At 40.4% G+C, this 18,161-nt stretch overlaps 1 protein-coding gene across 2 annotated transcripts in view; it reads right to left on the reverse strand.

Annotated features, from left to right (window-relative positions):
- The window catches only part of DYM (dymeclin), a 281,550-nt gene that overhangs the window by 242,345 nt on the left and 21,044 nt on the right, over window positions 1–18,161 (reverse strand). For both annotated transcript variants that reach the window (XM_037034043.1, XM_037034035.1), the window contains exon 3: window positions 2,612–2,664. In XM_037034043.1, the coding sequence (XP_036889938.1) occupies window positions 2,612–2,664 (53 nt within the window). The remainder of the gene's footprint in view (window positions 1–2,611; window positions 2,665–18,161) is intronic.

Genomic DNA, 18,161 nt, shown 5'->3' on the forward strand with positions numbered 1-18,161 from the left:
AACATTTACATTTATTGACATGAACAGAAGTTCCTGAATACTGCTGAATGAAAACAACATATAAATAATACCACTTATATGTAACTGTGCATATAAATCAATACAAATGGAATACTCTGAAAAACATCACAGAAGATTAGTAGTGATTTCCTGTATCTTAAAGACTTTTTTTAAAATCCAAAAAACAGGGGGAACCTGCGAACCAGAGGATCACGGTTCGATTCCCAGTCAGGGCACATGCCTGGGTTGTACTCCAGTTCCCTGCAGGCCAACTCCCAGCAGGGGATGCACAAAAAAAGGCAACCATACATTGATGTTTCTCTCCCTCTCTCCTTCCCCTCTAAAGATAGATAGATAGATAAATAAATAAATAAATAAATAAATAAATAACAGGGGAAAGAGAGGGAGAGAAATATCAGTGTGAGAGAAACATTAATTGGTTGACTTTTGCACACACCCCAAGTGGGGACTGGGCCGCAACTCAGTCATGTGCCCTGACCGGGAATCGAACCAGTGACCTTTTACTTTGAAAGACAATGTTCAAAAAACTGAGCCATGCTGGTCAGGGAGATTTCCTGTATTTTAACAGTATCTCCATTGTTACATTTCTGGCATCTTTTTTTTTTTTTTTTTGCTGTTCCCAAAAGTATTTTTAAGTATATAATAATGTATTTAAATATAATCCAAGTGAAAAACAAATTAAAACTGTAGGTAGTATGTAAGAGTATATCAAAAAATTAATAATAATAGGCAATATACAAAATTTTAATGATGGCTATGTCAGGACTGTGGAATTATGAGCAATTACCCAACTTTTTTACAGTTTAGTACTTTCCGTTACTATGTATTGTATAATGAGTAAATATTACTTCCAATTTAAAGTGTTACTCTTTTATAATTCATAGTTTTTCTTAAAGATTTTAATTATTTTATTTTTAGAGAGGGGAAGAGAGGGAAAAGAGGGAGAGGAACATCAATGTGTGGTTACCTCTCACGCACCCCCTACTGGGAACCGAGGTATGTGCCCTGACTGGGAATGAAACTGGTGACCCTTTGGTTCACAGGTCGGCACTCAATGCACTGAGCCAGAAGAGCCAGGGCTAAAATGTTATTTAAAAAAAAATCCAAGGTCACCTTATAAGCCATGATCCTCATAAATGCAGTGATATCACTGTTACATAAACTCCTTTAATGTTCAGCAAACTGCTACGTAAGGTTTTCTCTTAATAATTTTTTATTTTTTTCCCTATCCCTGAAAATCCACTCTCATTTGGCAACCAGCAAAATGTTCTCTGAGTCTGTTTCTATTTTGTATGTTCCTTTATTTTGTTCTTTAGATCCCACCTATACATGAAATCATATTATTTGTCTTTGTCTTATTGCTGTTAACGTAGTACTCTCTAGGTCCATCCATGTCGTTGCAAATGGTATGATTTCATTTTTGATGGCCAAGTGTTATTCCACTGTATATGCTCCTTCTTCTTTATCCATTCATCTATCAATGGGCACAATTTTTGAAAGCCAGCTCTATTTAGCACAAAATTCTCTCATCTATAGTTGTGACCGCAAAGTTCAAGGCAACTGCTACAATTACACCTCTATCATTACCAACATAATTTGTTTTTAAAAGCAAAAACATACCATCAGAGACTGTGGCAAAGTACCTCACCCGGGAGTTGGCCGCATAGCTGACACGAGCTTACCCACACAACTTGATTTAGTAACAGAACGGCACTAGCACTCAAGAAGTCCTGTACACTCAGCATTTTGCAAACATATTATCCCCAATTTTCAAAGCAACAATGCAATGCAAGTACAATTATCTACATTTTAAAAGCATACACATTCCTTTCCAATTGCTACAATCTTGAAAATAAAGCATTTGAGAAATAACATCCCCCCAAAGAGTGACATTTGTTGATATAAATGGTGAACATAATGATAAGATACTAGATATTACACTGGATATTTCATACACTATCTGATTTTTTTTCTTCACAGGAATCCAGAAATTTAGATGAGAAAATTAAGACTCCACTAATAAGTAGCAGAATTGAAATGAAGATCGTAAAAGTATTTCAGAGCCTTTGCATTTACCACACCACCGCCTTGTTATCACCAATTCAAGAAGCTTCCTACTATACTGCCCTATTCACAAGGGGTAATCACTCTGGTTAACAGAGCCACAACAGCAAATACAGTCTGTGTGGGTGGCAAATCACAGGCTGATTGACCTATATTTCATATGAACTGTCCACGTAACTACAAAGCTAACTTACTATTTTGTTTTATCTCTGCATTTCAAAATTCACAAAAAAGAGTAAGCTGAAAGAGACTCTATGGTTTAGAAGTGTCTATTACCACTACTGCAAATTAATTAAACAGGTGTCTTACTGCTAATGAATGAACGGTACATTCTAGTGGCTTCAATGAGCACCAGGAATAGAAGTAATTATCATCATCATCATCAATATATCACTTCATTAATTCAACTCATATTACACTATCAAAATTCATAACAGAGTACTTCCCATAAATGTCCACACACAAAGACACACACCTACATACTCACACAAACACACACACGCACACGCTCATTTCCCCCTCTTACCTAAAGACCTGCAGACTGAAACGGTTGCCTCCTCCAAGAGCTTCAGGTCAGTACTAGAGAGACAGAAGAAGAACGGCATTAATAACTGTAACACCAAATATGTACACAGTCACCAGTTAAAGGAACATACAAAAAATAAAAAAGGAATTCAGAAGGAAAATATGATAGATATATATGGTGAACAATAAAGCCAGCAAAATAAAATGAAGCTTCTATTTCCAATGTAATTAGGAAATTGACTGTAATTCTCAATATGGGGTTTCTGAAGAAGAAGGGCTCAGGCACCCCGCCTTTCAGGCACTGGGGCAGGGAGGAAGGGTGGGGCTGGGGACAGAAAAATTCAATGAAGGCACTCCACAGTACAGAGCAAAGGCGGGGGCCCCATCAGCCCATGTGCGAGGGCAGTACTGGTGATGGGACTGATTATACATACTTAGAAAAAATGCCATTATTTTTGGGAGATGGAGATTTTTAAGCAGCCATAGAGGAGCTGCCTCCCTTCCCTTCGTCCCCTCCCCTCCCCCGGGCCCTGCCACTGGCCTGTCCTAACGCGTATGCAATCAAGGGAAGGAAGAAAAAATACAGACAAGCAACTTGCGGCTTCCAAGGAGTTTAATATTGTATCTAGGGATTGTATCTAGGGATTGGAGATACAGGAAAAACTAGCTTTAGAGTCCGGTGACTGGTTTAAAAATTTTGCGTTCTTTTCTGCAAATACACACAGCAGGGTACAGGGAATCCTCCAAATGGGCAACTCTTCAAGGGCCACTTTAAAAATCCCTTCCTTGTAGAGCTCACTGCTGTTGCTATGAAGCACACTTTTAAAAAGAAAGGAACATGAGCATTAAGGCATACGACAAGAAAATTTTGGAAAAACTGTGGAAGAACATGAATTGCTTTAGACATCTCGAGAACTCTGCTGTCCAGTATGCTGCCCACTGGCCACACGTAGTGTGGCACATGGCTAGTCCAAACTGAGATGTGCTGAAATGTAAAATACACACCAGATTTCAAAGAACGAAGCTACTTCATTATTAATCCTGATGTCCACAAAATAATATTTAGTACACACTGGGTTCAATGAAATGTTGCATATATTATTAAAAGTAATTTCACCTCACTTTTTTCATGTGGCTACTACAAAGCTTTCAAATCCATGAATGCCTTACATATTCCTAATGGGGCTGCTCAAGAAACTGTCTCCAGCAATTAAGACAGTATCACGTACAAAAAGCATTACACATGGTCACGTAAACAAAGCTAAGACCCACTAACTCCTTCAGTGGGTATGCCAGCACCTTAAGAATCTCAAATTATATTCGTATCCTAAAAGATAAATACCTTTTCAAAGTTAAATCTTAAAATTTCATCTAAGATTAAAATTTTATAGCCAAAATAACCTGGAAATAACCTATAGTAAAGTGTTTACAGGCATTAGATATTTTTAGAGTGTCTGCCCGCCTCCAACACATGTCTGTGGGCCGTGCCCTAACCCTTCCTTCCCTGTCCCCAACCCCCGCTCAGGGGTGAGCAGAGGCAGACAGGCTCCTCGGCGAGACCCCACTCCCCTGGCCACAGGTGACTGGGTCAGGGACGGACATCCAATGTAAGTCACACAAGAGTCTTGGGGAATTTAGAACTGAGATGGAAAAACGGGTTTCCTGACAGCTGGAATCTGCGTAGAAAGCTGAGGGTTATGGGAAGCCACCCTCCACCCACTAAGCGGCAGAGAAAACCAGTTAGTAGGAAAATGAATGAAGCTCCTCCCAAAGCCTCGCCGTGTTTCTCTGGTCTTGGATGCTAATAGACAGCAGCACCCTGTCTCCTCATCACACGAGCCTCTCTTTCTGGTATATGCTAAATCAAATTGATTTTTGTTAATAACCAAAAGGTTCTGATTAATAAATCACTGTGGTCAGATTTAATCATACACATTAGTACTTGGCAAGAAGTGGGAACTATGAATTACTCAGTTTATTGGTTACTCAGGCAAAAAAAAAATAAAGAGGTATAACATGCAAAAGACTATGAGGAGCTTTATGAGGTTAATAATTAGACCACACACATAAAAGCTGTTTCACTGGTGCTTCTCCTTTGTTCGGTCAATAACACTCTCAAAGCTGGCTGGAACCGAGAGCTTCAATTATACATATATGTGTGTGACTATAACCTACAAAAGCTTCTGAATTTGCTCACTCAACAAACTACCTGGATGCCCTGAGCTCTGTGAAAGATGTTGCCTCTGTCTCCAGGGTACATGGAAGGAAGAAGCAGCAGATAACTGGATACAGGGGAATATGAAAATCAAGACCAGCCCTGTGCCTATGCTCACAGGAAGTGCATCCAACTCACCCTAGGAGCAGTCAAGGAAGGCATCCTGGAGGAATTAACCTGTCTGTCCTGAAGAAGCAAAAGAAATCAGTCGGGCAGACCAAAGGAGAGGGCTTTCCACACACAAGTATACACAAAGGCATGGAATAGTATACACAAAGGCACGGCAGTCACAGAGAGCCTGGCATGTTCTGGAAGTGAAGATTAATCACCACTGGAGAAATATACTAGATGGCTGCAATACAGAGTTCCGTTTCTCAACTTGTTCTCAACAGTAAGGTTCCCAAACAGGCTTCTGATTGATTTCTAATACAATATTAGCCTTAAAAGGGGATTAATTAATTCCACATGCGTTAGTGAGGTTCATTTGTACATTATTTCTTCCAAAAAATCTTCTTTGACCATCTAAGACCAGATGAGAAAGAGTCTGGATTCTACCCCAGAAGCACCCAACCATAAAACTGAGCACACGGTAGCCAGGAGCAGCAAGATTGCCCAATTACCCACCCATCTATAGCCTCCTTGTTCAACCAAGGGCTCCCAGCCTGGTACAAAGCAGGCACTGAGTGAATGAATGTCAGACACTTCACTACCAAAGAACAAAATTATACCCTTCCCCCAACACCCCCCTGCCCGGGTTCCTCAAGAAACACTTGACACTCTCCAGCTCTCAAGGCAAGGTCTGCCCCCAAGTTTAAATTTTTATTAAAATGCTTCTTAGAACACTCATTGAAGCAGTCTGGAAAGACTGGGAATTATCCCGCTTCCCTAGGAAAGCTCCCTCTGGTGGTGAGCCAGCCAGCACCTGCCACTGGGTGATGAGGCCCCTCAGGCTGGGTCTCCACACAGGGCGGGATCTGAAAGGGCACCGCTGCCTCCTCAACAATCGCCACGCCACTCCGGGTCGCAAGCCCGTGGAGTGCCCAGGTTATAAACTCCGTGAGAACAGGGAAATGTCCCATTCACCCATGCTGCCCTGCCATGCCTGGTCCGGTGGCTCAGCCAAAAGACAAATACTTGGTCATTACCTACCAAATAAAGGGTTTGCAGAGCCCCGTTTGGCAGTGTCCCTGCAACTTCTGCACTCTGCAGCCTCACTTATTTCTACAAAGGAAATCAGCCAGGCACACCCCTGCCAAAAGCAACCCACTGATTGTTAGAATAGAAGTCCTTCATCCCACCTCTCCAACCTCCAATTTTCTAAACTTCTTGGAACATTTTACGCATAATCTTTCCTATTTGCTTGATTTAGAGCTAAAATGAGGTGGCTAGCAACTGGGGTGGCTGGTAACCGTTGCTGCGTGTGACAGGCAGCTTCACACAGAACTGCTTTAGTTTGACAAATGAGCCCAGATCTCCTGGCAGCAGGCAACCAACAATCACCATTTGCAGTAAATAAAACTAAATTGGTACCGCAGAGTATGCCAATGTTTCCAAGACAATTAGGAACCGAGTGCTGGTTCTGAAGGTAGACTTGGGGCACTGGAAGCACAAACAAGGTGAAGAGGCAGCAGGTGAACACTCATACCAGTACTGATGAAATAAATGAGCACCAGACGAGGAGCCTCAAACTTACTGTATGTGTACATGAACTCCTCAATTCCAGGTCAATTGGCAAAATGTCAGTAACGGGAGAGTAAGGCTAAAAACTTCAAACTAGTGACCTGTTGCTCTAACTTTTGCTAAATGAACTAAACCTGGATAAACAACTATACCGACCCAGAGACCAGGCCTGGCTCCGTGGGAAAGCAATCCATCTCTGTGACAGCCTATCGGGCTCCTCCTCCTCAGCCCGAATAGGCTGCTTTCCAGCAGCAACACAAACAGAGGAAGTCACACAACAGGAGCCCCGTTTGGCTGGTGACCCCCCAATGAACAACGAGACCTACAGGACTGGAGAGCTATGCCCACAAGCCGCACATATATATCATCCCAAGAAAATGTAAAATGAGTCTAGGAATTGTTTTCACAGTTTTAAGAACCTTCAGTGGGTTTCCCTGAAGATAATTCAGCAAGGAAGCGGTTATTCAAGTTCAACTAGCCCTGCCCAGTATGGCTCAGGTGGCTGGCATTGTTCTTTAAAGTGAAAGGCCAGGGCACGTGACTGGGTTGCAGGTCTGGTCACTGGCTGCAGCACCTGTGCAAGGCAACCCATTGGAGTTTCTCTCTCACATGCATGCTTCTCTCCTTCCCTTCCTCTGTCCTTCCCTTTCTAAAAATAAATAAATAAAATCTTAAAAAATTTTTTCACAACTAGAGAGAAATGCATTGTTTTTTGAGAGAGCAAGAGAGAAATCGATTGGTTGCCTCCCACATACCCTGACCGGGAATCAAACCCGCAATCTTTCGGTTCATAGGACGTCACTCCAACCAACCAAGCCACGCAGGCCAGGGAGGGAAGTTCTTAAACATCACCACTGCCATCACTGGACTATATTCTAAGTCTGTTTCCTCCCTTACTTTGATGTCACGAAGAGAATCCCCTTAGAAAGAGATCTGTCAACCTCAACCTCACACTCTCCACATGCTTCTATGAGAACTCTCACAACAAAATTCCCCAACGAATACCAATAATGCAGCTGAATTATTTCTAAGTTATCTCAAATAATCAATGTAATTACACCACCTCTACTGAGAACACCAACATACACCATGAAAAACTTAAGTAACTGGGAAGTGCAGTTAGCAGAGAAGACTGGGAAGATCTAGCTTGCCTTCTCATCTAGTTTAATTCTACTCAAGTTATGTATTAAATTGGAACACTAGGAATCGCTTCTTGGCCTTTTGGCTAAGATCAAGTGTAAATTGGAACACTAGGAAGAAATATGAGAACAAAGAATAGGGAATGTCTCCGTATCACTGGACTCACGGGCGGTCACTTTCAATGCTTAAACACCACGCGTATGAACTGTCAACGTAACCATGTCATCGATTAAGGAGCTCACGCACACCAGTGGCGTGGACGTCCAATCCTGTCGGCTATTACTGAAAACAACGCACACTCCTGGTGTAATGGAAAGAGCACAGACTTTGAAGCCACAGAATTTACGTTCAGCTTTCTCACTTTCTATTGTCTTGACCTAGAAAGGTTACTTATTTTGAACCTTAGTTTATTCATCTTTAAAAGGGAGATAAGGATGCCACCATCTCACAGGACATGAGTTGTAAGGACTGTATGGCAATAAACAGAGAGTGCCCGGCACACAGCTCAGGAAATGCCAGTTCCCTAACCCAATCACAATAATAGGGCAAACACACAAGTACCAAACTTTCAAATTTGCAAATTCTTGTTTATCAACACTTTTTACAAGTAATTTGCCAGTTTCACACCAACCCTGCCACTGTGGAACTGAAGGGAAGTATAAAACATAATTTAGTAATTCTTGGAGTACTTTTACACTTTGAAACAGTCTCAAACAGCTGTATCAAATAACTATAGGTGATCTGCTTTGATTTTATTTACATTAATGTTTCAGTACAGTCAAAATATAGCACTAATGCATTACAAAGGAAATCAGTATTTCTTATTCACCCAGCAAAACCCCTCTGTATTAAGTAACTTTTAATAAGTGGCAGAAAAGAAATTAAATTTAGGTATTTTTCTTTTTTTAAGGAAATGGCTTTTATACTATATTATCATAAAAATGGACCGTGCAGAAACCACCATGAAGTAACACTGCACACCTATCAGAACTGCTGAAACAGTGACACCCCCCGGTGCTGGCAAAGGTGCAGGGAAACCAGATCCCCCCCCTTTAACGGTGGGGGTGTAAATGAAGCAGCCACTGTGGAAAACTCTGGCAGTTTTGTATAAGACTAAATATACACTCACCACACAAACCAGAAACTGCCCTCTTGAGCATTTATCTCAAAGAAGTAAAATCGTATGTTCGTACCAAAACCTGGACACAGATGTTCGTAGCAGCTTTATCCACTACAGCCCAAAACTGGCAACGATCCAAAAGTCCTCCAACGGGTCACTGTTGAGACAAACTGTGGTACACACACAACACAGAACGGCACTCAGCAATGAAAAGGAACGCACCACTGACGGTGACACACAGCCATCTGCATGGGGCTCGAGGACACTGCACTGAGGGAAAAGAGCCTATCTCAAAATGTGACCTACTCTGTGATTCCATTTACGTAACCTTCTTGAAATAACAAGATTATAGAGATGGAAGACTGACTAGCAGCAGCCCAAGGCTAGAGAGGGGAGGGGGGAGCACAGGCGTCTTTATGAAGGGAAAGCCCAAGGGAGCCTTGCTGGAAACAAGTGTCTTGGTTGTGGTGGTGGTTACCCAAGTCTACACACGGGCAGTAGAACTATACAGAGTAAACACACGTGTAAACACACATGTACAAACGAGTGCATGTGTAACTGATTGCTGAACCTCTGGGGATCACTCCAATGTCAACACCCTGGTTCTGACACTGAACTATAGTTACGCAAGATACTACCACAGGGGGAGACTGCGTGAAGGACGAAAGGGACCTCACTGTACATCTTTGCAACCTCCTGTGGCTCTATTATTTCAAAATAACAAGTTTAAAAAACTGAATAAAAAATAAAGCTAGCCCTGGCCACTGTGGCTGTTATTTGGAGCATCAAACCATAATCAAAAGGTTGAGGGTTCAGGTCCCAGTCAGGACACATACCTAGGTTGCGGGTTCCAACACCACTCCAGGTGCACACAGAAGGCACCCAACTGATGCATCTCTCTTGCATTGAGGTTTTCCTCTCTCCCTTCCTCCCTCTCTAAAAGCAATGAAAAAATGTCCTCGGGTAAGGGCAGAAAATAAAAAAATAAAGCTATATAACCTATGCAAGAGTTACATAAATATACACATTTTTATAATACACACATACACAATTCTGCATGAATAAGATTACGCTCTATGAATGGCTTTATAACTGGCTTTAACCATTTAGTACATTGTGGATCTTCTTCTATGTCTATAAACATATGATTATTTTTAATGACTATATATTGTTCCAGTGTGGAACAATATATTTGTTCATTTTTATTTGTTTATTTACTCAGTCTCCTTATTGGACATTAGATTGTGAGCAATTTTTTGCTATTATAAACATTGTAATGGACACCTATCCATACAAATCTTTCTATACATATTTCCAAACTTGTCCGATTATCTCAATATAAATTCTAGAAGTGAAATTGCTAGGCAAACAGACATACACCTCTGTTCTGATGAGCAGTGCAAATTACGTCCCAGAAAGATTTAACCAATTACCATTTGCACCAAAAGTACATAACTGTGGTTTATAAGCCCACACATATTCCTAAATTTGCAAAATTCCAAACCCAGATCTTTGACACCAAATGAAGTGATCTTTATACTTAAGTAAGCATGTGTTGACAGTGTACATAGTGACAAATACAGATTAGTGATAAATACAAATACAGAACCTTAGTGACAAATACAGATTTTTTCCCTCTAAAATGGCCTATAGAGAGGAATCCATAAAGGATGTACATCTGGCTGGCAAATTACTATCATGCCATTGTAAATTTGAAACAAATTCTATCCAGTACCAGCTACATTCTTTCACTGTCCCAGGCGGTCAGTTTTTGAGTTACATCACATGTACATCCAGAAATACCGTACAGAGAGTTTACGATCTTTGGACTTAAACTCCGCCTTACAACGCTGACAAACAACTCTGACCTCCACTTCAAGTATGACAGAGTGAAGCGGACATAGCAATATTCAGCAGTGATGGGGGAAAACATCGCAATGGATGATTACATCAGCCACTTATGCAGAACACGTCTCCAAGTGTCAGGCACAATTCAGAAGGTGACAGAGGAGCAGGGAAACAACACTAGCCTTGAGGATGAGATCTGCCGTCCCCCACAACCTCAGGAAACCCGGCCACTGGTTTGTGAGTGAAAAGAATTAAAAGACCGGGACTCAGTGCTAGAGCGCACCCCCCCTCATTCATCAACACTGCTCCAGTACTGGATGGCAAACGGCTTTCCAAACCTGACAAATAAACGAAGAAGAAAACCTGTTGGTAGGGAAACAAACTTCAGTTCATATGAAGCCTGAGTTAAGAATTCAAGTGTCCACAACCCCAAAAATATATATATGAAATAGGCCAGGTAATAAACTGAATACCTACTCCTTATCAATGTCACACACGAAAATATGTGAGAGTTATTTACAATATTTTATTAGCTGGTGTGACAGGTCAGTACGGTATGCAAGTGCAATGCCACTTGAGTTAAAGGGAGCAGCACCCTTAAGCTGGTAAGTTCACTGGGGACCTGCGTCCTATACCACGAAGTGAGTACACCGCCAGTCCTGCCCAGCACCAGAGGAGGCTGTGGCCCTACAGCAGTTTCCACCACCCAACAGTTTTTCTCTTTTGGATGTTTTTGTTCCCTAACAACTTATCTGTCTCATTCTTCATCTATCCACGCTTTGGATTGTTCAGTAACATAAGAGGCAACAATGGACATTGCCAGGCCATGGGTTGACCCTCAGGAATTAAAGAAAAAAAAAGTGGTTGAATAATACATAATCTTAGAAAAGAAGCTTACCAATTGGTTGTAGAACACTGCAACCTAGAAGAAGTCTTATGATTATCATTCTCAACTATAGAAGTACTTGGGTTCCCACATATCCAATTTTTAAAAAATTGTTTACACTATAGAAATAATTTATTTTTTTAAAATATTTTATTTATTCATTTATTTTTTAGAAAGAGAGGGAGGGAGGGAAAGAGGGAGAGAAACATCAATGCGTGGTTGCCTCTTGTGCACCCCCTACTGGGGACCTGGCCCGCAACCCAGGCAGTGCCCTGACTGGGAATCAAACCACCAACCCTTTAGTTTGCAGGCCAGCACTCAATCCACTGAGCTACACCAGCCAGGGCAGAAATAATTTATTTTTAAAAATTAAAGTTCCAACTAAGTATACACTTAACAGAACTTCATTAATTTGAAATCCACTAATTTAGAATTTGGGTTTTTTGGGCTACAATTGAGTTGAAACTGACTTTTATAATTTAAGAAAAATATTTTAACAAGGGAAGAGGAGATTTATTTAACTCTCTAAAATGCATTTAAAAACTTTAGCATAGTAATTGTTCATATGCTAATAAATTTGTTGATTAGATATAATTTGCAATTTGTACAGACCTATATACTATACAATGTTCTCTCACCTTGATTATTTCATTTGATTACTTTTATTTTCTATTTTTTATTTTTTTTAAGATTTTATTTATTTATCTTTAGAAGGGAAGGGAAGGAGAGAGGGAGAGAACATCAGAACTCATTTGATTACTTTTAAAAATCCTGAAGTCAACTGAAGAAACAGGAATATCTTCATTGTACAGGTGACAGAAAGACAAAGAAGCTAAATAACCTGTCCAAGGTCACAATACAAAAATAAACACATTTAACTTCTAGTTTAATACTCTTCCAATATGAACAACATCAATTTAGCTACTTTTTTATTAAAGCAAACCCACATAACATCAATCCAACACTACTTGGAATTTCTATACAGACCTAAAGAAGTATTGTCATACATTTATTTTATTATTAAAATCATGTAAAATGTATGTGGTAATAAAGAACTGGAGAAAACAAAAACTTTAAGCCTAATAGGAAAAGCAAAGCAATTTCTTGTAACTGCTATGAAATAATAAACTCTAGTTTGGTCAGGAAGCTAAATTTTTTAATTACACATTCCCTAATTCACAGATTTCAGTAATTTAGACTGGTTTTATTTTACTGGTAAGCGCACCAATCTTACATGTGAATCTCATTAATAAAAGATGATAAACTCATAGTTCAAATCTATTAATGAAAAGAGATGGGCAGAAAGCTGCTGGAGAGTAGAAATTATACACAGATCTCTGAATGCAGATTTTCTGAACAATTCAAGTAAATACAATTATGAGGTTTACAAAAAAAATACTGAAAATGCTTAAGTCCCTCTTTTCACTGAAAATTCTGCCATAAAATCATTTCAAAATTGACATTGTATTAATGTCATTTTCAGCCCACAACATATATACTGACAAGTTATGTGTTTGTCAGTTAATAACACAACCTGAGCCAACCAACAAGTAACCATTCAGGAAAGTACGGAAGCATTCCTGAGGACTCCCCCCGCCCCCGCCCCGCCGCTTACCTTAGCAAAGACAGAATTACAGAAATCATTCACAAAACTAACTAGCCCATTCAGTGGTTAAACTGTGGGAATGTTAATGTTTTAAAAGGGCCTATTCATAGGAAAAAGTCAAAGGATAAAAACTGCACATAAATTTATTAGAGCAATTTTTAATGTACCAGACAGAACCAAAAAGGTATTTATATTCATGGGATTCACAGGCAGCCCTATATGCTGTCACTCGAGTGCCAAAATGAAAGGAACTGTAACTATTAAAATGTCAAAACTTCAGCAACTACCATGCAATATAATATCATACTTATTTTCTCAAGAAAGTAACAGAAAAAAATGACTTAAAAATTGAGATTCCATCCAACACAGTGAGAAAAAGAAAGAAGGGTACACTTGGAATAAAACGTACTTGTCTTTTAATGTTTCAAATATGCTATATATCCCCCCCCATCTGAACTTTTAGTTTAAGAGAGCGATCGACCCTGGGCAAACTGAAGCATCTTTTAAAATGCTTTTGCCTAGAAAGGTCTAAATGAAGAAGCAGGTTTTGACTCAAGATGTAAAAACGGAACGTCTTTTGGCCCCTCAGTTTGAGAAACTAAGACGCCAAAAGAGGTGTCAAGGCATCCGTTCCCTCAGTAAAAGGCCAAGCACAGGCTTTTGGTCCCTGGTCACGTAACCCGAGGTTACGAGAACCAGAAGAGGGCTTGGGAGACAGTTTGGTAGTTAGTTAGCCCAGGCCCACTCGGCCGCACAGCAGGTGGTTTCCACTTGGGAAAGTTCTATGAAAATCGTACGTAACGTGTGCCAAAGAGAATAAAAATACAGAAGTGAAGGCACCCAAAATTCTAAAGAAAAAATTAATTTTACAACCATTTAACTGATTCTGTCAGTTAAAAATTTGCAACCTAATTCAATAAGACTCTTTCCCTGTTTCACAATCAAGGAAACAGGTCGAGAAACTCAGAAAGGACCATTCAGGCAGCTCCCCTTAAAGAGAGAGAAGACACACCACTCCAGGCAAGGCTAAAATAATGGCCAGATTATCCATCAGCTTGCATGCATTAATTATAAATAATAGAATGATATGTTTACACTGTAAATATAAGTACCTGTATTATGCCCTTTTGCTTTGAAAGCATTTGAAAACATGAATATGTAATGTGGTGGTTCTTTTCTCAGAGATTATCACACATTTGATGCTGCATCATCAAATGCTTGAGGCTCATCCTGTGATCATCCTCTCCAGTGGAGATAGTACAGCAGGACGGCCAACAGCTCCGGCTCTGGAGCGACACCAACCTGCTCTGAGTCCAGTCCACACCAGCTATTAGCTGTGGGACCCTGGACAACGACCCCCGCTCTCAGTTTTCCCACTCACAGGAATAGCAACAGTACCTATCCCACTGACTCGATATGAGAACTCAACGAGGAAGTGCATCTAAGGCAATGAGATGAGCCCAGCACCTGGCACGCAGTAAGTGCTCAATAAATAACTGCTAGATTAAGGTAGACGGTTCACTGGCCCAGGCTCTTCACTGAATGTACGTACTGTTTACAATGTAAGAGCGATTCCCTAAAAGGAAAATCAAACTGGTCACTGGAACCTAACAATACTGAAGAGAGATGGAAGACATTTAGAAGAGTTTTTTTTAGAAAGTACAACTAACTGAAGTTTAAAAAAACATAGTGAAATGGAATATAGATACAATGAATATCATTTAGCCTAAACAGGAAGGAAATTCTGATATGTGCTACAACATGGATAAACCTTGAAAATATTCTAAGTGCAATTAGCCAAACACAAAATGACTAATATATGATCCCACTTATAGTTACTAGGAATAGACAAATTTATATGGGCAGAAGGCAGAACAGGGGCTGTTACCGAGGGGCTTGGGGAAGGGGAAATGGAGCTATTTAATGGGTACAGAGTTTCTGTTTGGAATGATGAAAAGTTCTAGAAATGGACAATGGTGATGCCTATACAACACCAGGAATGTAGTTAATGCCACTGAATCGCACACTTAAAAACAGTAAACTTATGTTCATCTTACCACAACAGAACAGACTATGTGAGCAAAATCTCCCCATATCACAGGAGAGTTAGTAAACTACAGACTAGACTCAATTACCAAGTGAAAACGCACTCGTGTCTGGAATACCATGCGACATAGGCCACACCGGCCTATGTAATGTGTTTCCCTGCTCACTGTCCTGCCACGCGGGACTCTCGCCACACCTCCAACACGCAGAACTCACTCCTGCTTCAGGCCCTTTACAGCTGCTGTCCCTTCCACGCAGAAGGCTCCTTCCCCAGGATCTGCATGGCTCAGGCCCTTGTCCCTGCCGAAAGGCCGCTTCGCCAGAGAACGCCCTCCCGCCCTGTCACTACGCGACCTCGCTCTGCTTTGCTCTTCTTTCACTGCATTTGGCATTTCCGAACAGGACTCTGTATTTACTTCTTTGATTGTTTACTGCCCAACTCCTCCGCTACAACACAAGCTTCCTGAGGGCAGGGACCTCCCCGCTCACATTCACTGCAAGATCTCTGGTCCTTAAAAATAGCACCTGGCAAGATGGAGGGCATTCAATACTATTTTTTGATAAATAAACTGTAATACTTCATATTTACTAAAAAAGAAATATATATAAATCATTGTTTTAAAGTTACATAGCAATAATACAGTACCATCTCATATCTGTGGGGGGAAAGACAGATAAAATACACATGTGCACTAAGTATGGAAGAACAGCTCCATGTGATGGGAATGCATGACTAGTTCCCCTTTGGTTTCTGTATATTCTCACTTTTCTCTAATGAAAGGCTGGTGTGATTTTTTTAAGTCTATTTTACCAGCAAATCTACAAAAACTCACTCCACTTACACAATTAGGGATATGCACAAAGTTTGGCTACGGGAAGTTCATCCAAGTTTTACACATAAACAGGTAAAATAAGAAACAACCAAAATGTCCAACATTAGTTAAATCACCAGGTACATCCATAAGACAGAACATTCTACAACCATTTAAACTTATGTCCTAGGAAAACACCAACAGGAGGGAATACCAGTTAAAGAAAGAAACAATGTAGAGAATATGATGCAAACATTTTTCAGTAAGCGAACTGAAAGAATATACATACATGTTGACAATGGTTACTTTTCATTGTCATTACTGTTATCTTTTTGCCTTCCTTGTGCACTAAGGTACTAAAAATGAACACGCATTACTTTGGTACTCAGAAAAATCCATTTGAGTTGCCAGAAGCTGCCTTCTTGCCTCATTGGAGCACCACCTAGTGCTGAGAGTACATAATGCAACTTCATAACGCAGCAAGGTTGCTCAGAGGTAGCCTTTATAAAAAGAGTCTTGTGCAAGCACAAAGACAAACATTATTAGACTCAGTGTCTGGCCTATTTTTAAAACAACCGAACTATTAATTCAAAAGAGTCATAGGGTTCTTATTCATTAGGATAAAGCAGTCTTAAGAAAATTAGTTAAATTTCTGCCGTTTATTTTCATCCCTCAAATATTTTAGACTCTCAAGACAGAGCCCTTGTTCTTTTTTAAATTAGTAGGTATTTATTCCTTGAAAGGAGAGGAAAGTCAGACACTGTACATGCCTTGTGATATTTTACCCTCCCGACAAATCTGTATGGTGGGTTTTATGATTTCCATCTTACAGAAGCATCCACAGGCTCGATGAGATGAACCAGCTTTCCTAAGTTCGAAAAGCTAGTAAGTGGTGAGGCCGAGATGCAAGACAAAGTTGGTCCACCTTCAAAATCTATGCTCCCCCAACCATGCTTCACTGCTTCCTTTCTCCAACATCACCCAAAACCACTGGACCTTTCAGCAAACGACTCTCGTTCTTGGTTAAGTATACAAGCTATCACCATCCCACTCAGCACTGCTGTCAAATCCAGGACTCCAAGCTCCCTAAGTACTAATGTTCAAATCAAGCATCAATCCGAAACAGAAAAACTTTCACAGTACGTCATTCTGTGTTAAGTTTCTGCTAGCTGGAAGCATCACCTCACAAAGATGCAAGACTTCCCACTCCCTGGAGAGGCACAGGACTTAGGCATCAGGGCGGCTCCAGAACCTCGGCCTGGCACTTGGTTTTCCTGCCCGCCCGTCTCTTTCTTCCTGCGCTTTCCAGCCTATCACTCACCCTACCTAAAAAGTAACTCCCCAAAACAATACTTCCCCCCAAATCCACTCAGCAAGAACCTACCTGTAAGGGATCAGAATTCTAACCCTCAGCTTTCTAACGGGTGTGCCAAAAACGGGCCACAGGTGGACTGATTTTGATGTCCCATTCAGCCCTCTGTGGTCAAACACCCCACATGCTTCAGTGCCTCCCAAAACACCCTGAAATGCAGGGGTGGGCAAAAGAAAGCTTACAGTTGTAAGTATGGACAACGCAGTTTCTCCTTCTATTATTATTTATTAATTATTGTATTGTAACTATAAACCTACTTTTGCCCACTCCTGTATGTTGGGAAGTGCTTTCAGTGCTCCCTAAAATCTGTTCCCAACCTATTACACTTGTTTCTCACGCCGTTCCAGTGTCAACTGAAAGGATTAATGGAAGTCATTTGGTCATACTTTATTCACAGCACAAGAATCACTTCTACCTGCATGTATAATATTATCCACTGCTACATTATATGTAATAAGGAAACACTAGAAGCAATCCAAAGGGTAAAACAATATTGCTATATTAATTGTGGTATGTTCAGTGGTGACATGCTATGCCCCATCTAAAATAATGAGGAAGCTAATATATATGTGTGTATATATATACACGTGTATATATATACACACATGTGTGTGTATATTTATATATATATATGTAATGGCTAAGATATAATCAATGAAAAAAAGCAAAGTTTAGAAGTGTGTATATGTTACCATCAGCCTAAGAAGAGGGGGATGTATGTGCACACTTGTCTGAATGTACATGTGCTATGATCTGAATGCTTGTCTCCCAAAAATTCTTATGTTGAAATCCTAACCCCACAAATATATTGAATTATAGGTGGGCC

This window comes from Sturnira hondurensis, unplaced genomic scaffold (assembly GCF_014824575.4).
Source record: "Sturnira hondurensis isolate 20B ecotype Veracruz unplaced genomic scaffold, ASM1482457v3 Scaffold0001872, whole genome shotgun sequence".
Classification (NCBI taxonomy): domain Eukaryota; kingdom Metazoa; phylum Chordata; class Mammalia; order Chiroptera; family Phyllostomidae; genus Sturnira; species Sturnira hondurensis.